Here is a 20,867-nt window from a genome sequence, read left to right on the forward strand (position 1 = left end):
AAGCAAAAAGCAAACAAAAATGAAAAGAAATTATATAGTCAGGAGGGTGAAAGACAATGGGTAGAAGAAAAACAGGAAAGAGGATTCTGCAAGGTAATGTGTGGTGATATAAAAGAACATGGATTTAAAAATAGAAAAGAATGGAACTGATTTTTTTTCTAAGGATTATTGTTAAATCAGATATAGATTCAATTGAAATAGATATGGAAATGGGAATTTATTATAAGTATATTAATTGATATTTAATAAAGTGATGAATAAAGTTAAAATGAACTATGAGAATTGTAATGGAAAGACTATTATCAGTTTCTAAAATTAATTGAATAGAGTAATATTTTTGAAATAAATAGATGATTTAGAATGTAATTAAGAAAAAGAATACCATGCGGAATCTGACAGACAGACAGACAGACAGACAGACAGACATACATATATGAGATATTTAGTAAGGATATTGTTATTAATGTAGAATGTGATAATTAAAAAATGACTATACTATGGTAAAGTTTTATAAGGATTTAAAGAGAATAAATTGAGGGAGTGTATAAGGCAAAGGGGTGGCAAACTCGAATTGACAATTAAAGGGGACAACTTTTGGATTATTAGAATTAGAATGGACCCTATTGAACAATGAATGGAATAATAGTATGATAAAATTGCAAATGTGACAGATAAAAGTAAATATGTGTAATGAATATAGAAATGAAATAAGAATTTTAGATAATATTGTAAAACAAGATAGAATATTTAAGGAAAACTGAAATAAGTTATGATATGAATTGGAATTGGATAAAATAAGTGTAATGAATATAAGAATATTTGAGAATATTTAAAGGAAAATGGAATAAGTAATAATACAATATGAAATTGAATACGAAAGATGAATACGTAACTATAGTCATGTTTTTATTGAAATGTAAAAACCTGGAACCATATTGTTCACCAAGAGATGTTTTTTAAAATATAAAAATAAAAAATTCATGGGGAAAAAAAGGATATAAAAAAGCTGTGATATACAGTAGTAAAAATTCTACATAATAATTTATTGTGGGATAGTATGTTGCAAAATGGGACCAACCCAAAGAGGTTGACTGTCAGTCATTTCCATTAGCATTGATCTTTCTCGCAACTGTTTAGGTAAATCAAAATGACACACTCTAGTTTTATCCATGAAATTCGTAATTGCACCTAGTCCAAAAGAGCTGAAAGTTGTATTTCTGGGGCTTTTGGGGTGTGAAGACTAACTGTTGACCTTCAGAACTCTTTTTAATTGTTGAAACATTTGGAAGATAGCTTACAAAGTTTTTGAAAGATGAGGCTCTGGAGTAATTCAGATATTTACTTGTGAGGTGACACACATTTCCGCAAGTCTGACTTTTTATAGTCAACTCAGATTATGGAACTTTAGCAGTACAAACCATAGCTAGTTGTGCTAGAGCTCCCTAATAAAAACACAAAGCAAGAGCTCATTTTCTTTTTATCTCTGCTGCAGACAAAGATCTCACTGTTCCTATTTATACAGGTGGCACGGTTGGAGTTTGAGGAGACAACAGGGTGGTGGTGGAGGGATAGAGGTTATGAAAGTCTGTAAAAATGTCTTGATTGTACTCCTTATGCTTCAATTCCTTCTGCTCTCTGCCAATCAGCATGTAATACTGAAATTGCTCTTCTAAATTTTCTAAAGTACCCTGTCTTACTAATCTATTCTTCAGTTTATCAGAAAGTCCTTCTCAAAACTGGTTGATCAAGGCAAAATACTTCCAGTGTCCATCTTTGACATACAACTAAAAATCAACTACCTACTCATGAACGTGATTATTTTCTTGCTTCAGCTTGTAATTCTCCCAATTTGTGATGCCTCTTCTGGCCGCAATATCAAAAGCAGCTCTAAATCTTTGCATGAAATTCTGGTAGTTATCTAAGACTGCATCATTGCTCTCAATGAGCGGAATTGCCCATCAGGCTGCTCCTTCCTTCAACAGGCTGAGAACGAAGGCTACTTTACTCCGATCAGTTGGAAATTCTACTGGTCTCTTCACCATGAATAATTCACATTGAATAGTGAAAGTCAGGAATAGTGATCCTGTGCCCCACTGAACTTCTCCAGCAGACTTCCAGGAGATCAAAGTAACTGTGGCTATGGGGCAACTTGTGGGGCCACTTCCAGCTGAGGTAAGCTTTGTCCCAGATGTTGTGCTCGCTGTATCATGGCACTGTGCAGGTTCATTATTTCTATATCTAGCTGGTGTTGATGCTGCAATAATGCCTTGGCCATGTTGCGCAGACAAGTCGCTTCAAGGATCTGTTGTCATATTCCAGGTCTTGAAGGCAAGTTCTGATGCCTCTCTGTTGAAAGCCAATATTGTTGTCAATGCTTTGAGGTAGACAAAATAAAAGAGGAGCAGCATCGATTTCAGGAATGCTCTATTGTGCTAGGATACAATAACAATCCTGAAAGCAAATAAATCTTACACCAAATAAAATCAAAGTGTTTTGAATTTCTTTCTCATGCTTTCTTTTGCAAGACTGAATAGTCTTTTCTAAACTCTCCCTCTCTTAATAGTTTGTTGATCCCTTCCCCTTTCTCAGGGCCATTTACATTCCATCATATTGTTATGTCGTACAATATCTATGAAAATAATTCTCAATTCACTTTTGCAAATTTATTTTTTCAGCCAACAGTGCAGCATTATTTGCATATAGATGTACACATTTATATTATCAGACAATCTGTTATTACCACCAGCTTATTATCAAAGCATTCAATATACATTTATCCATACATTCTTTTCATCATGCCAGACTCTCAATCAATAGCAATAGCACTTAGACCTATATGCCACTTTATAGTACTTTACAGCCCTTGCTAAGCAGTTTACAGAGTCAGCATATTGCTCCCAACAATTTGGATCCTCATTTTACCCACCTTGGAAGGATGGAAGGCCGAGTCAACCTTGAGCCTAGTGAGATTTGAACTGCCAAAATGCGGGCAGTCAGCAGAAGTAGCCTGAAGTACTGCACTCTAACCACTGCACTACCGTGGCTCAGTGCTAGATCTGTATGGGTGAGCTTGCAAATGTGGTTTATATCATAAAGATCTGATTTACATGGAGATGTAACCCGTTTGAAATTTTCCTGCCAGGTTTCTAGCTGCTCCAGTAGCTTTGAAACAGTAATTGGGAAGGAGGTAAAGTGGTAACTGTTTGTGAAAGTTAGTGACTAGAAGCACTTCCCCAGAGCTGGCCAAGTGAATACCTGTATGATACATTGGGCTTTAGGGAAAAGATGAGTGCCTCTTCGGTACCATCTGCTTCAGTGACCTCCAATATGTCTGCCCAAGCTTCTGGATCTTTTGGACAGTTTGGTGGTAAAATTCTCTGGAGTGCAATCTCTATTTTCTATAGAAGAATCATCTGTAGAGAAGTCATCTCTTCTGTAGAGACCACAGACTTATTGCAGAAGATTTTGGGTCCAGCATGCAAATTGATGGCCACACATTAAACCTGGTGTTTACCTCAGAACTGACTAAATGTAATCTGAGTATGGAGAACATTGTCTTTACTCATTTTCATATGATTTTCCAGCTAAGAAATACATTATCCACTCAACTAATCTCTACATGGTTGGTAAACCAGTTAAAATAGATTACCCCAAATATTAATGAATTCTCTGAGGGTGCGTGGATAATTTCCAAGCATTCTTGCAATCAGTTATGTGATGTCCCTTGCCAATCTCAGGAATATGGATGAGTGTTGGATGAGATTGCCCTTAAGCAGCCTCTCCTTCCTCACAAAGGGTTACTTGATTTACTGGGGAGCTGAAGGAGGTGGAGACACACCTAGAGCAACAGTTAAAACAATGAAGACAGTATGTGGTTGATGATAGTTGGTTCCTACATTGAGGAATATATTACATCATTAAAAGTGATGAACTGGATTTATTTCTTCACTCTTATTGTGATTGCAGTGGCTATGTCCAAGATTATCCTTTCCCTTTTAGGGAGAATTGGAGGGAGGACTTTCAGCAGTCTCTTGTGATTTGTTTACAGTTGTTTTGTAGGTAAAATTGCTTGTATTCACCAGGAACAAAACTCCACTGGATATTCCAGTGAGATACTTTGAGAGCTGCATATCTTCCCTTGTATCTGGGTTTCTTTGGCCTGATTGCCATTCTTCTTTTTTTTAGGCAAGTGTTTAGTGAAGTTGGTGAAGCATCAGTTACAAATTGTCCTAGAAGAATCAGGCATGAATATGGTTTGGAAACGGTGCTGGTCACCCCAGTGGATTACCTCTGTTGAGACATGGATGGAGAGAGAGTATGTCTTGTTAAACTTCTCAATGACCACAACCAAATACCACTGGTTATGGTATATTTCTGACTGCCTATAACAATTAAGGTTTGAAGCACTGCTTGGTAATCAGCCCATTTTTCCCTAAGTGAGTGGTTCCAGTCAGCATGTAAAGACAAAGAATGATAATGTATGTGGTTGCTCCAATTTTGGTTAGTGCACTAATTGCAGGCCTTTTTAGACTGGGAAACTTGGTAACAGTGATTCATGTCCTAATCAACTTTTGTATTGTTACTTTGTGTAATATACTCTATATGGGGCCCGCCTTAAAAAACTTAATAAGCTTCAGCTGAACCAAGATGCACCAGCCTATCTGCTAATTGAAGTTAGCCATGTTACACCTATGTATTACAGTTACAGCATTGATTGCTAGTTGGCATCCTTCCTCATAGCTTCCTCCTGCGGGCCAGATGTGTCATGTGCTGGTCATGCCCATGCCCAGTTTAGCAAAGAGGAAAAAAGTCCCGATACTTCATGTGACGCTGTTGTGGCGTGAGTTTGACACCCCTGTTGTTGAGGATTTTTTTTCTTCCACAGAGCATTTGTGTGCCATTGATGTCAGGGTTGCCAAATTAGTTAGCTATCATAATGTGGTATTTTTAAATGTATTGCTTATTCTGTTGGATTTTAACAACTGTGAGTCTATGAACTAGATGGTATTTGTGCTAACAAATAAAACCATTATATTAATATTGTCACACACTGAAATTCTGTTAAGACTTAGGCACTGCTGATCCAATTCTTTCTATTCTTGGTTTTGGATATTTTTTCCATTGCATGTGCTACTTGTTTGTAATTTCTGCACATATTTTCAATAATAATCAAGGATAAGAACTCTCAAAGCAACTTCAATTTCTTTTCTTTTCTTTCTTCATTGTTAAGGTGTCTTTCAGATCATTGTCTTGCTGAAATATCCAGCTTCTCTTCAGCTTGTTTCCTCACTGATTGTGGGAATTTGTAAATAACTGTACATAAATAATGTGTAATTTCAGATTTGCAGAAAGTTGTATTTCATTTTGTGCCATATAGAAGTTGTGTCAACTTCAATAAATATACAATTTGACAGGGGATCTAGCAGTTTATGTACAATTGTAGATGTCGTAGCACTGAAACAAAATAATGTCATGTTTCAAAGTAAGACTATACAAATTGCCCTCGTTTACAAATCCTTTGCTAATAAATAGCTAACATTCAAGCACTAAGATAGGCTAAGAGCCAAGTGTGCAAGTACATGCATGCCTCAGAAATATATACAAGAGAGCAGGGTCTTGCTTGAGAGCCAGATGACTAGAAAACTTAATCCAGAGTAAAAAACTTAACATGGGTTCAGAAACATTTAATCTACAACAGTCCCAAGAGTCAAATGCCAGGGAGGTTACTGAGCTAGTTAAGGTCAAGAAGCTGAGATTCAAGAGGCAGATCTAAATCCAATGGCATAGAAAATCAGAACCATATTTTGTGAATTCCCAGCAAACAGGCCAACCTGGTGATTGTTCTTCATTGACCCAGATGTAAGTGTGACTCATTTATGGACATTTGTGACTTTGCTTCTAAAGGAGTTGCATTGCTTAGCTTTCCAAAGCATCCAATAATCTTGGCATATTATCTGCCAAGATTAGTTTCAGTTGATTGTTTGGCAACTCCAGTGGATGACAACTTGTTGAATCAGGCCCCTCGGTGTAGGACTCCTTTGAGATTCTATAAAACTGGAGTAATGATGGCACTGGCCCATTTTGTTTCTCCATTGATCCTTAGATCAAAAGGGGCTTCAATGGGATTGACAGTGATGGATTTTGGAAAATCCAGGCCATTTAGGAATCTACTAAATTTGATGCTTGAGCAGACCATCTTGGTGTCCGACACACTGATAAGGGGAAATGATGCCTTGAAATGCAATTTCTTGCATGATGGCCTGAATATGATAGCAGGGAGTTGTAACTCCCCTAATAGCCCTCTTGACCCAGAACAAAAACTAAAGTGAAGATATACCCTATTAACTAAATGACAATTTGGAATAAAGTCATGGCCATGAAATTCTGAGTTGACCATATTAGAAGAACCTTATTATGAATGCTCTTTGAGGCCTTCAGATGTGCTGAAAAAACGACAATCCTCAGTTGTATGGTTTGGAATAGGAGCATAATAGCTTTGGCTGCTTTCTGGTTATATGTGTGATGTAAAGAAAAACAAATTCAAAAGTAGCATATCAAGGAACAAAGTTAAATCATGGTATTTGTAGTAGAATCTTCACAATATTCCTTATGCCCAAGGGTTGACCTATTAAACAACATTCCTAACACTTCAAAAAATAATGATATTTGTGATTATCCATTACGTACTTTTGATGAGAAAATTTTAGATGAAACAATAGAAAATAGAATTTTGAAGATAATACTATTTAACCACAAAGAATGAAGCATTAGTCTCTTCTCTATTACATCCGTCCTAAGACTGGTGTCATTAGGCCTTCTATTGGTATGTACCGATATGTTCTTTAAAGCTAGTTGCTATTTGTGATTCAGTACTTTTTTTAGAAAAACTAAATATATATCATATATGGTGCCTTATATCATTTTACAGTAATCCAAACAAGTATGTGTATTTGCAGTTCATTATATATTCATATCTGCCCTTCTATTGCAATTTAGACATTTGAATCCCCTTACAAATCATAGTTAAACATTATTGTTTTGCCATACCTACTTTTGGGGAGATTCTGCAATACTTAAATTTATAATAATTAAAATCAATGACATTAATTAATGATATTCTAGGCCAGTGCTTTTCAAATGAATTGTTCAAATGGGAAGCCTGCAGATAATTGTAAATACATACAATAATAAATAAACTTGTGGTATATTACTATTGTTGCTATTCAGGCAACAGTTCTTCTGCTTCTCAAACAAGTTAGAGATCTTTTTCACTGATTAATATTTTTCTAAGATTGATCTTGATTGAACAGTTTACAGTGCTGGCTTTCATGGCAATGCTCCAGTGAGAATCATGATTTCTTGGATTGTTCTGGAAATTTGCAAAATTACAAAAACTTATTGGGCAAGTTGTATTGCATTATTCAACAAAAATGCTTGAGTTGTTTGATGTTTGACTCACTGCAGCTGAATAGTCAAAGTCCTTTGTGAGGAGATGGGTGCTAATATCTGCTACTCAAAATTTTCAGGCTTGAGAAGAGAAATTTTTGGTTGAAAGGATATTAAACTTGCAGGATTGTTTGATAATAATTAAATGAATCTTAAAATGCTATGCAAGGCAGGCGTATTTGGGCTCTTAAGTGTTGAATTGTAAGATGTATTAATTTGATCTTTCCACTGTGTAACTAGAGTATAGTTCAAAAATATTAGCTTTGTGGAAGACAATCCGCCAACCTTGGATCAAATTTATAGTTATTGAGGGGATATTTTATGTAATTACTGTTTTGCAGATAAAAATATTTTCACCATTTGTGATTTTATGAATTATGGTTGCCGTTTAGGATTTTATGTAATTGAGCTTCACAGAATCTTTGGGATGACATACAGATGTAACAAATTAATAAAGACAAATTTAGGAGGCCAAAAACGGGGGGCTGATGGGTGGGCGGGGTTTTAGCAATATTCATTCCATGAGATGCACAGACATTTCCACCCTCTTTTGGGAGACAAAAAAGCATGTCTTATGGAACAAAAGGTAATAATTTTTATATTGCAGCCTGTTTCATGTCATCTGATTTAATTATTGTTTGTCATCTATAGATATTTATAACTGATTGTTTTTATGGTTTGCTTGCTGCAGCCACCTGCTGTGGCCTATATTGAAGAAGGATATCAAGTTGTAATTTTTGAGTATATTTGTCTTCAGCCATCTTCTTAAGGTGTATACATAAATAAGTTCATAAAATTATTTGTGAGAAACAATTGATACATTTAATAAATTATAATTATTTCTTCTCCACATATCTCTCTACAGGATGCTATTTAAAGAAAGCCGAAGTGTTCATAATCATCTCACATCTGCTCCGTGAGTATAACATCAATATATATACGTTTCCTGTTAATCTAAAATTCTTTAATCATGTTTGTCTTAGAATTTCATAATAATTTATGTTTATTACAGTTGTTCTTATTGTTTGGGTTGTTATTGGTAATAGAAATTCAAAATTCTAATGTATTATGGATTATTATTGACATTTCTAAAAACATGAATTTTGCAAACATATATATTTATTAATATATTTTATTAAACTTATGAAATTATGCTTTAATATGAAAACAGCTTCTGGAGCAAGTAGTTAGCTAATAATTTAATATTAAACATATAACATTGCTACTCAGTTGTCAGAAATTAATATTTATTTTTTTACATTTTAAAAATAATAAATACCCACTTGTCAGAGGATTTCCAAACATTACATGATACTATATTTCAAACAATTGCTTTTAGATATTTATGCATATTCTTACTCCCAGTTATATTTGTGGAGGGTGTGTGTGTGCTGCTGTAGAGCTGTTTTATATGAAAAACAGACATATAAAGTTTCTAGTGTTTTGCTCTTTTCATGCTGTAATTACTCAAAATCCAGCAAGTAATCTTTCTGTGAAAGACTTAGTTTACCTGTTTGGATATTCCCAATGATATCATCAAAACTATGGAATGAACTTTTAGGGAAAGGCCATTAATCTCCAGTGCATGTACTGTTTCACCTGAAGGTTATCTTGCCTTGTTTTCAGAAGCATTTGCAATTATTCTGGAAATGATTCTGGGTGTAATCCGGTATAATGCTTGTTCAAAGTGGCACCACTTCTGGAAGAGTCACCTGCTAAAAATCCTGAATTTAAATAAGCAATAAAATTAACTAGCAATAAAATTATAGCAGTAAATTTTCAATTGGAACTAGTGCTTGAATAAAAATTGCAGATATTCTCATAATTAGCTTTGTGCTGTCCTCTTTAGGGCAAAGAAGAAGGTGATTCTGGCACCTAAACCCAAAGGAAAGGTAATTAATTAATTACTTATAAATGAAGATATTCTAAATAAAGAAGCATGAAGTATTTTATTGTAGCTGCTTTGCTTGATTGCTGTGGGGCACCCAAGTCATTGGTAGTTGGGTAGTATACAAGAATAATAAATTATTATGGTCATTTGCACAGTCAGCCAGATGTTCAGGTAGGATTTGGCATTTTTGTTTACCTATTGAGTCCTTTCCAAGGATCTAGGATGGCTATACAATAATCAACTCTACCAGAATATTTATAGCTTTATGATTTTCTATATGCTGACAAGTGCACGGTGGCTTTTTTTTTTACAAAAAAAGAATTATTATCTGTTCACAACAATATGAAGTCATATCTTCCAGTTCTTTTGCTGGTGTTGGCCTTCATGCCTCAAGTTCTTCTCAATATAAATTATATTGAACTAATCTACACTTAGATTTTCAGTGTAAGATTATGAAAGCTTAATAATTCAAGTCCTAACCTAAAAATTATTAAGGTAGCCTCTAAGAATATAGGCAGTTCCAATAAAAGTTATTTTTTTGTAAAATTAGAATATTGAGATTAATAAATGCTATATTTCCAGAGTCCTTTAAGTATTTCTCCAAGGGCTCCAATCACAATATAACAACAGATTTCTTTTTCCATAAGCTTTCAAATTCAATCTGCAATCTTTTTGCAGTATTGAATATTTTGCAATCCATCTTTCAGTAACTTTTATGTAGGGATGTTATGAACAAGATGCCTGTCTGTTTGGATTTTAACACACAAGAAATTAACTCACTCATTTTCCAGAACTTTCTCAAGTTGATGGTCAAGTTGATGGTCGAAGTCCGAACCTCTGGCAAAGCTTCTAATAAATAATTCTGGCAACTCAGTCAGGATACTGCTTGTCATTTTGTAAAATTTTGCTACAACTATAATCAAATGGTCAATTATTTCATCTTTTTACTACAGGGGAATATTTACCATTGTTTGTTACATTATAATTTTTGTTATCTTGCAATTAATTGCCAAAGCATGTTTTTGAGCCACTAAAATGAAGCCTTTGGTTTCTTTCTTTAACACTGCTGTACTTAGCCAACCCATGTTGGTTTGGATCACCATTTCCTTCTATATTCTTTAAGTATTAGCCATGCTTTGGCTTGTACTTCCAATTAACAAATTGGTTTTCAATTGTTTCTTTTCTATATTCAGCATTCACCATTGTTTTTTTCAAGAAGCTTTCCTTGATTGACTGACTACCTTCAGAAAGAGTTCTTAGGAGCATGGTGGCTCACATGGTTAGGACAGTGGGATGGAGGTTAGCAAGCCCGTCTTCAAGACCTGAGCGCAGCCATGAGGCAGGGTTGAGGGCATCTCCCAGGCAACAGTGATGTTACTGGATAAACCTTTCAACCAGGAAGTGCCTCAGTGCTTCTGACACAAGTGCAAACAAGCGGGGTTCTTGGTTTTTCTTAATGTAGTCATTCAGGTCATGCTTTTCTTCCTCTGCAATTTGTTTTATTTTTAATGTCCTCTATCCCTTTCATCTCTTGGCAAACACAAGCTGATTAATATCACTTTTTGGGAATAAAGTATGATGCATTGTCATTAATTTTCTTGTCTTCCAAGCCAAGTTATCCAGTCCCACCTGAGTCCACTCATCTATTTCTGCTGTATATTGACGAGACTACCCGGATATTGTTTTTAATGATGTTTCCATCATTTAATTTTGATTTCAAAATTTTCCAAACTCATTTGATACATTTGATAGGAATATTTTTCTTTTGATTTGATTCTGTAATAAATTGGAAGCTTCCAAAATTCGCCAATATATGTGGCCTTCTATGCTACTGCCTTTTTAAAATCTTCATTGTTAAACAGTATCTTCAACAGTTTTTCATGCCTTTATGTCTATGGTTACACATTTATTGATTCCAAATCACACAGTTAGCCAGATATTTAAAATGGATTTGGCATTTTTTCTACCTATCAAGTTCTTCCAAAGGACCTGGGTAAGCAGATGTTGTTTGATGATGCTAAAGATATTGTCTCAGGATGCAAACTACTCTGCGTAAAGCTGCCTTTTGCAATTTGTTGATGGTGATTTTGTCAGTGCCAATAGTGTTCAACTGGTGTCCAGATGTTTTGGGATTTTGTTATTTTCTCCAGTTCTTTCTCTTCTGTTGTCTCCAGGTACTTCAATTTCCATTTTTCTGACTTTTTTGTCTTTCCTGTCAACAGTTGTTAAGTGGCAAGTGCTTGTCTGTTAGAATTTTAAATCCCAGCACAGTTTAGCTTCTTCCTTTGCCTGTTTTTGTGGTACCGCAAGTTGTTGCTTGCAGGCAAGTGGTATTTCTTGCAGATATTCCAGTGTACCATTGTCACTACTTTGTCATACCATTGTCTGTGTGCTCTTCTTACAGCTGGTAACTAAGTGGTCTTACTCTTTCTTCAACTTCTTTGCAAAGGTGGTACTTGTTGTCTGTGGCTACCTTCTGCCTCTGTATTCAAATTTTTAAAGCCTTGCTTAATAATTAGCCCCTCAGTCTCTCTCTTCAACATTTCTGCTCTTACCACTGCCAGGTCTTGTTGTTATCTCTTTTGCCTGCTTTTTTATGTACTGGCCATGTAATATTTTGCCTTGCCTATCTTTTTTAATCTTCATATGGTCTTTCTTGTAGACCAGTTTGGTCTCTCCAGTACTCAGTAAGCCTTCATGGTGTATTAACTATAGTGCACATTCTTCACTGTCCTTTATATATCCTTCCAATGCTCTTTTTTCTTCTTCAACTGTCTGGTATTTTTACAAGATTCCATGCCCACCTATGTTCTTTGGTAAGCAGAAACTATCTACACTAATGTGTGGACGACTCATGCATGAATCATGTCATTATTTTTCTGGGCTACCTATCCAGAGTTTTTAGTTCTACTTGTGTTCAGTCCATTATTCTAACTGTATGTATCCAATGACTGAAACTGCCTAGATGCTAGTTGGCTAGTGCAACTTTTGTTACAGAATTTGAAGCAGTGAACACAATTGCAATTAGTATTCAAAAATAAGTGATTATGGTTGTTCTGTTTAAACTGGATAGAATACTATAATAAAGCTTTACAGATGAAGCAAATTAGGAAAAATCTATACTCAAGCAATAATATGGACAAAATGATGTCATGAACATTCTGGAAAAAAGTGCTGTTATTTTAATTGGAGTGATAATTTAAGATCTAGAGTCCAAACCCATATGATTGTAGCAGGTTTGTGTTTTCAAAAGAGGTGCCTAAAGCCGAAAATTGCTACCACCATATCGATTTGTACAATGTAAGGTAAACAGAGAAGGACATGAATTAAAAAGTCAAAGAGACATATAGTAGATTCTAAGCCATTTCCCCATTGCCAATTTTCCTCTGGTGCAGGCATTTCTATTCCAATTATGTTATTTTTTTGCAAAATTCTTCTCAGTTCATGAAAAAAACATTTTAGAGGATGAATTGTGGGGTTAAGATTGAACAGAGGCTTTGGAATTGGGATGGATAATCTACAGCCCTCCAAATGTTGCTGAACTATCATTACCAATACTCTTCACCATTGGCCATAGTGGCTAGGGTTATTGGGTAATATAGTTTAGCAACATGTGGCAAGTCGTAGGTTTTTCTTTTTTGGTTCACAACTGCACCATTTTAAATTTTACTCCACTAGATTTAGAATATTACGTATACCTAAAGTAAAATGTCATTTTGCTACTTCCATGCCATTTGGTCTTTAATTTTATCTGTTGCTATTTTATTGTAATGGATATTCCATGTAAATAACATGAAAACTGCATATGTATAATATTAAAAAATGTGAATCATTATTATCATTGAAATAAAATCAGCTCATACTGATCAAGCCATATACTTGCTTTAACTTATTTTTAAGATTTGCTTTTTGCCTGAGAAAGAAAGATTTTTCTACCTTGGAATAAGGCATATCCAACAGATCTCAGATTTTAAGATCTGAGAAAGATTTTAAAATATAATATGCTGTTTTCTTTTTCTTTCTTTCTTCTCTCCATAGAATCAGCTTTATAAAGAGCTGTTTCCGATAAAGGATAATACTTGTAGCTGACAATAGAAATAAGGAATCCTTGGTGCTCTTTGAACTTGGTTGTTTTCTTGCAGATGTTTCATTACACAAACTAGTTAACATCATCAGTGCTAGTAGAATTCAAAACTAAATTCTTTTTTCTCACTTTCTTTTTACACTAGGACTCTAGTCCAAAGAAGGAGCAGAGAGTATGTCCCCCTTTTGCTTCAGCTTGTGTTCCTGCTTCAAGTACTAGCACACCTATCAATGCTGTAACCAGTTGTGTTCCAGCTCCAGAGACAATTTGCCTAGATGACTCCCTGGATGAAGATTTGTCATTTAATCCTCCTTCACTGGATTCTGTTTCTGATGCTCTGGCTGCTATTAATAATGGGGTGAAGAGTTCTTCTGTTGTGTCCCCTGTAGACACATCTGTTTCAAGACCTCGGGCAGGGCTAAGAGAAGAGAAGTTAGCAAGCATAATGAGCAAATTACCACTGTCATCCTCAAAAAAAATAGAGGCTGTTCAAACACAACATTCATCAAGTCTTATAGCTGGACATACAGGACCAGTACCAAAGAAATCCCAGGATTTGCTTCAGACTGGTATCTCTTCAGGCCTTATTGCTGGATCTACAATTCAAAATCCCAAGGTTTCCTTGGAACCATTGCCAGCCAAGCTTCTGCAGCAAGGGTTACAGCGGTCAAGTCAAATACAAGCTGCTTCTTCCCAGACCCATATTTCTTCCTCGTGTAAAGGGCAAGCTACAGTTTCTCCTACTTCACAAAGGCCAAAAGATACAGTTATGCTTGTAACCTCTTCAGAGGTCCAAAGCTGTGGCTCCTCAACAATGCAAGTAGCAAAAGTTCATCAGCAGCCCACTGCTCAACAAAAATATGTGTCTCCTCTGCAAGTTACTATTAGTAAATCTCAAACCAATCCTGTGGTAAAATTAAGTAGCAATCCCAAACTTTCCTGTTCTTCCCCAGTAACCAAGACTTCAGATAAATCAGTAGTATACCGCCTTCCTTTGTCTAGTGCCACCTCTGGGAGTTCTCAAATGGTTCACCCACTTGTGTCTCGGGCAACATCCTGTACCTCTACCTCTAGTAATTATTTGGCCAAGGCCATGGTATCACATGTTTCTGCCCAGGGTTTCAAGCCTCCTTTCTCCATGGTTGCCTCTCCTAAACCAGCTGTCTCTCCCAAACCCTCAGCACCCAAGCCTTCTATAACATCCAAACCTACTGCATCTCTTAAACTACCCTCATCTAAGTCCAGCTCTACAACCAAGCCCACATCATCATCTAGTTCTTCCAGTCCAAGTACACTAATATCCCAGAACAGTCACTCCAACAACAATTCCCTTCATAAACAGTCCAGTGGAGTAAGTGTCAACCGACAATCTTCCACAATTAATTTACTTTCCTCTAACCGAACCTCAGGCTTTCAACCAGCAAAGAATCCTCAAGCCCCTTCTAAATTATCCAGTTCCTCCGCCTCTGGAACTGCTGGCAAAAATAACATGAGTGGAGTTGGATTGAATGTACCTATCAATAGTGGAAGCCGCTTAAATGCAAGTGGGGCTAGTAGGACTAATCCCTCTGGAGTAGCAGGAAGTGGAGCACAGGGTGCTAATAAACAGTTATCAACTCCACATAGACCATCTTCTGCCTCAGGGTCTACAGTTATACCAGCCAGTGTACAGGTATGTACTGAATCTGAAACTGAGCTTAAGATATAAAATATTGTACATATGGACTATTAAATTGTGAACTGTAGTAATGAATGCAAATGTGTGTGGATTTAGAAAGAAGTCCACTCTGTGATAGGATTTTACTTCAAGGAAAATATTGGAAATATTGAACCCTGTCAAAAACTGTCTGTTTTGATGCAGTTACACATTTAAGCTGTAGTTTGTTAAACAAGTTACAGTGGCCAGGTTCATACATAACTGGCCTATAATGAGTGAGTTTGTATATAACATTAAGGCAAAAAAAAATTAAAAACCACTAAGGATTACTCATAAATACAAAGCAGGGTTATGTTTACCAATAGGAGTTCCTATAACTACTAGAAGATGGAATTTATTATAAATCAACTTTATTTATAGTATTTTATGATAATTGCCTAGGATTTAATACATAAAGACAAAAATTGCTAGTATATTTGTATCTTAAGACTTTTTTACTGTGACTGTTATAAACACTATGCAGAGTAAATTACTAGAAAAGCAAAAAAAAATAATCCAATAATTTAGATGGATGAATTACTTTATTTGCAGAATAATCCTAACCCCTTGAAAATTAGAGTTGCTTGAGAAAAGTTGTTTGGTTAGTAAATCTATCACTTTTTTGTGATGCTTAAACTGAGCTTTTCTTTTCTTTTCTTTTCTTTTTTCTTTTCTTTGTTCTTTTCTCTTTTCTTTTCTTTTCTTCCCTGTCTAGTTAACCACTTCTTGCCTCATTCCTATCTAGTTTCCTTATCTTTGTTTTACTTTCTTTCATTTTCTTGGAGCTATTCCTCCACTTCAACCAAACTCTCTTTAATATTTTTCCTTTCTATGTTTCTGGGGGCCATTTAAAGGAATGTATGTGTTTTTCTTTGGGTGTGTAAATAGGGTGTTTGAGTTTTGAGTAAAAATAAAAACACTCTTGAGTCAAACTTGACTCAGTAAATAAATATACAAACATGCAACCTTTTGACAATATTATGGAAATGATCTGCCACTCCCTTCACAAAAAATGTTATACTCAGTTGACCAACATTTCCTTTGTTGAATAATGACATTTAGCATAGTTAATGTCAAGTTTTATACCAGGACAGAACAATAAATCTCAGATCTCCAGATAATTAACCCTTTAGCAATTGGCTTAAACTTGGCAGAAGTCTCTCAGGTATGACAGTTGAAGTAGAATATTGTAGACAAGAATTAGTGTAGTTAATGTATGCAACAATGATTTGTCCTTTGCAGTGTGAAATCAAAGCTTTTATATGGGTGTGTACTCTAGAATTTAAACTAGACTTTTTCCTCCTGCCTTCCGAGTTCATGAATTGGACATAGGGGAAATATTTTTATGTGTAGCGCGCTCTCTCTTTCAGCCCTTATGACACTTCCTGTCTATTTTCATCTTCCTATTCCCTCTGAAATTAAACCCTTTCTTGGTCAATATCTGGCTGACAGATATTGTGCCCATCTTCTGATTCTTCAACACTTTGAAGTATATGAGATTTCCAATCCCTCCTCCTATGAGTTTAACTAGAAGGGAAGTAGAATTTCCATTTCTTCTTTGGTTGCAGCTGTCAAGATCCCCCTCTTTTAAATGCTTGCATTTCCCCTCCCCCATTCATTCAGCTGAACACCTCAGTTTATCACATAGTAACTGATTATTCATGTCTTGTTTCTTGAAAAAAGACTCATAGCTTGACTAAAGTAGCTTTTCCGTGGCAGACTAGATTGAATCTATATAGGAATCAAAACACCTTCTCTTTGTTTATCCAAGATTTGCTAAGTTTTCTCTTCTTCTCACAGTCAAAGGGGATATTTCGTAACTCTTTTCAAGCCTACGGGAGGATAGAAAGCCTATGTTGACCCAAAGAAGATATTTTGTTTAAAGTGTTGGCAGTGACTGAGCAATTAAGTTCTAATCTACTCTTAGCTGTGGAATTTCTCACCAGTGACTTTGGATACAGTTCTCCCAATCTCCCCAAAAAGGAAAGGACAAGGAGTTCCCTGAAGGTTGTCTATCTAACCCTGCACTTATGAACCCTGTTTTTGCTGAATTTGATCAGTCAAGGAAAGACTTTCTGTTCTGCCCTTAGGAGTCTGAGACTTAGGACTAGCTAGATATCAAGGAAGGGGCACTGACGTTTTCTGGGTGGAGAATGGAGATTGGAGGGTCATAAGGTAAGAAATATTCTAGCTTACATGATAAAATAATCCAACACTAGAAATTCAAAAGTGCATTTGTCTAGCTTAGCAGAGAGGCTACGTTTCTGAAACCACCGAAGACCTCTATGCACTTGATCAATGTAGAGAGCAGGATCCTCTGAGTAAATCAATACATTTCTAGATGCAGAATTAAAGCTCCCCCCCTTTGCCCCCCAAAAAACCTATGAGAAATGTGGTTCATAATTTTCATGAAGATCAGTGGCTCATTAACCAGTCTAAAGGCCACTGTAAAATTCACATTTTATTCTATTTATTCTATGCTCACAGTGGTGAGAATAGAGTAGAATAGAATAGAATAGAGAACAGAAGAGAAGAAATGTGATGGCACAAGGGATAAAACTGCCTTTGTGTCTAGTTGTCTATGCATGCAATGCCCTTTTGCAGCGTCCCGAGGGAAGAAGTTGAAACAGTTTATGTCCAAGATGTGAGGTGTCTGTAGATATTTCTCAGCACTCATTCTGACCTGCTGATTATTCAGATCTTCTGTGGAAGGCAGGCTGGTTGCAGTTGTTCTTTCTGTAGTCCTAAGTATCATTTAGAGTTTGTACCTGTCCTGTTTGGTTGCTGTACCAAACCAACAGTTATAGAAATACATATGATAGATTTAATAATTCCTCTGTAAAAGTATTTTCACAGCTTCTGGGCAGTCTGAACTTCCTGGGTTGACCTAGGAAGTACATTCTTTGTAGTGTTTTTCTAATGATGGTTCTAGTGTTAAATGTCCATTTCACATTCTTGGAGATTACAGAACCCCAAAACCTGAAAGATTCTCTGCTGATACTGGGGTGTCGAATATAGTAAGACGGGTCCCCAACCCCTGGGCTGTGGCCTGCTACCAGGCTTGTTGGGAGTTGGGCTGCCAAAGTGGCAGGCGAGCATGCAAAGCTTCATTTGCACATGTGTCATGCCCCTGTGTCAGACTGACTCCGAGGGAGAGGAGGAACACCGACAGGGAGTGGAAGTGTGGCTCCAGAGGTTGTGGAGGAGGCTGGGGAAGGGCAGAGGCTGGCTGGGCAGTCAGAGGAAGACCCAGGCCCATCCCCTCTCCATCCTAGGGCACACAGGGATGAGAGGATAAAGGAGAGATGTGAATGGCATGGTCTACGGGGGAGGAAAGGTCCTTGATCCTTTTCATGGGCTGCAGTTGTGAGAACTGGTTAAAGGGACAGACATGCGTATGGGCTAGTGCTGGAAACAAAGTGTGGAAATATCTCCAGTCTGTCGTTCCTTTCTGAGTTTGGCATCCTTCCCAATGTGTGTTCCGATATCTATGGACGTCTTCAAGCCCTTATCTTGCCTGGTTCCCTTAATTGCTTCAGTGTGGTTTGTGTTGTTTTTACTCTTTATAATTTATAGGCATTTTTAGTTTAAATGGCATTTCCCCCTTTTCGTAACTGCTTGTGGGGGAGTTTTTTTTTCTCCAGTCAAGGATATTTGGAGCTTTGAAGCAAAGTGAAGGAATAAAAGGGGCTTCACCTGTTTTTGTGACTGCTTATTTTGTATCCCACCCTGGGTCATCACAACATGCATGGAATTTAGGTTGTGTGCGTGAAACCATTCTATCCTGCCATCAAAGCCGCTGCCAAAACTGGTTACAGAACCAAAAAGAGATGGTAGAATAGAAGGGCTACTCCTGAAATCCACTCTCATCTCTACAGTTTTAAGCATGTTCAGCTCCAGGTAGTTCTAGCTTTAACACAGGGCCAGTTCCCATTTATATGCAGACTCCACTGTCTCAGATGAGGTGAGTGATTGCTTTATCATCTGCAAACTTCAGTACTTTTAACAGAGGAATCCCCCTAGAAATGCAATAATTGGTATAAAGCAGAAAAAGCAAGATGTAGTGCAGTTCCATCATCTGCAGGTCTGTATTTGCTCAGTAGGCAAGCTGCAGAGTCTAACAGTGGATCTGTGATGACTTTCAGGTGGGTTAGCGCTACAGAGAAACTGGCTTGTAGTCATTTAAGCCTCAGTCAAGATGAATGAGGAAAACCCTCCTGGAGCATAAAAAGGTTTACAATTGATGAATGGTTTCTCTAAGTCCACACCACAAAATTTATTTAGTACTGTGACATTCTCACAGCAGCAGGTATTAACATACACAAAGATTCTCCCTCCTCTTTTTTATTGGATCTCTGTAACCCAATCTGCCCTTTGAATCTAAAACCTTATGTTTCAATTGCTTCCCTCATATCCTGGACACAAACTGGTTCAACTCTTTCCTTCAGGACGCATTGTATGCCAAAACAATTAGATACAGGGACAGTTTTTCCCCTCATGCCATCACTTTGCTAAACACCTAATTCCCACAGCATTAGCACTGTTTTATGTCTAAGGATAGTTGCCCATATTGTATGGCTGTAGTATTATTATCCTTCCCATTTTCTTTACTACTTATTATGGTTATGATTATTCTGTTGCTTTGCATGTGCACTAAGAACTTTTGCAGTGGAGACAAATTCCTTGTGTGTCTAATCATACAGTACTAATAAACTGTTCCGTTCTGTTCTATTCTCGATAGTGTCACTGAGCCAAGTTTTTGTAAAGCAGAGAACAGCTGAGTTAAAAAAATTAGAGTTCCTATTTAGAGGAAAAAGTTCATCCATTGACAAACCTACATTCATTATTGAATGTAGATTTGTTAGGTGAAGCAATGGGAGTGAAATCCTAACCCTCCTCCTCAGTTTCACACCGGCATGCTTCTTCTTCTCTTTCGCTTCCTTTATATTCTCCAGCTACTAAGAGAACTGTTGTTTCTCTGATCATAATATCCACCTAACTTCTGTGTTTGCAGAAACTGGAGGAAACAGAGGAAGAATAGTCTTAGAAAGTTGTCTGATGTTCAGAAGTTCATTTTTGGTGTATGTGATCCATAATGAGTTACAGAAAATAAAAAAGAATGTCAAAAACACTAGAGAGTATTTAATTAAGGCTGCCATTAGTGGCACCATCTTGAGGAACTTGAATGAATCCTGAAGATTTATTTTGACAGTGAAAGGCAGTTTAATACGCATGACCATTTTTCATACAAATCAGATTGTTTACCCCTCTCAATTTTATTTTGATAAAATATGCTTTCTTCAAACACACTAAGGGTTAGAAAATGAGGTAAAAAGGTAGTAACCCCAAATAGTTGCTGGGTTCAAGAATCAGTAATATGACCTCACGTAGAGAGCTATTTTTCCTAATAGGAAAAGTTAGGATTACTCATCAGCTAAGCAAAGTTTAAGCTACTAGGTCTGTGATGGCGAACCTATGGCACGCATGCCAGAGGTGGCACTCAGAGCATGTGGGCATGTGTGCTGTCGCCAGCTGCTCTTCTGGTTTCTGGCGTGTGCTGGCCAGCTGCTCTTGGTGCGCTCCAGAGCACCGGAAACACAAAGACCAGCTGGCCGGTGCACCTGCACACTGGCGGGTCTTCAGGTAGTACAGTCTGCAAGCAAATTTGCAGCTTTAGGTAGTACAGTCCGGAAGCATGAGCACCAGCCAGCTGGTCTTCAGTTTCTGGTGCTCCGGCATGCGCACTTATG

At 36.8% G+C, this 20,867-nt stretch overlaps 1 protein-coding gene across 1 annotated transcript in view; it reads left to right on the top strand.

Annotated features, from left to right (window-relative positions):
- UBN2 (ubinuclein 2) overlaps positions 1–20,867 on the top strand; it is a 64,023-nt gene that overhangs the window by 28,799 nt on the left and 14,357 nt on the right. Inside the window, exons 12-14 of the mRNA XM_026694673.2 lie at positions 8,312–8,362; positions 9,296–9,338; positions 13,567–15,093. Coding sequence (XP_026550458.2) covers positions 8,312–8,362; positions 9,296–9,338; positions 13,567–15,093 — 1,621 coding nt within the window. The remainder of the gene's footprint in view (positions 1–8,311; positions 8,363–9,295; positions 9,339–13,566; positions 15,094–20,867) is intronic.

Source organism: Notechis scutatus, chromosome 6 (assembly GCF_049901735.1).
Source record: "Notechis scutatus isolate UNSWTSFEM ecotype Mainland chromosome 6, rNotScu1.2, whole genome shotgun sequence".
NCBI classification, from domain to species: Eukaryota; Metazoa; Chordata; class Lepidosauria; order Squamata; family Elapidae; genus Notechis; species Notechis scutatus.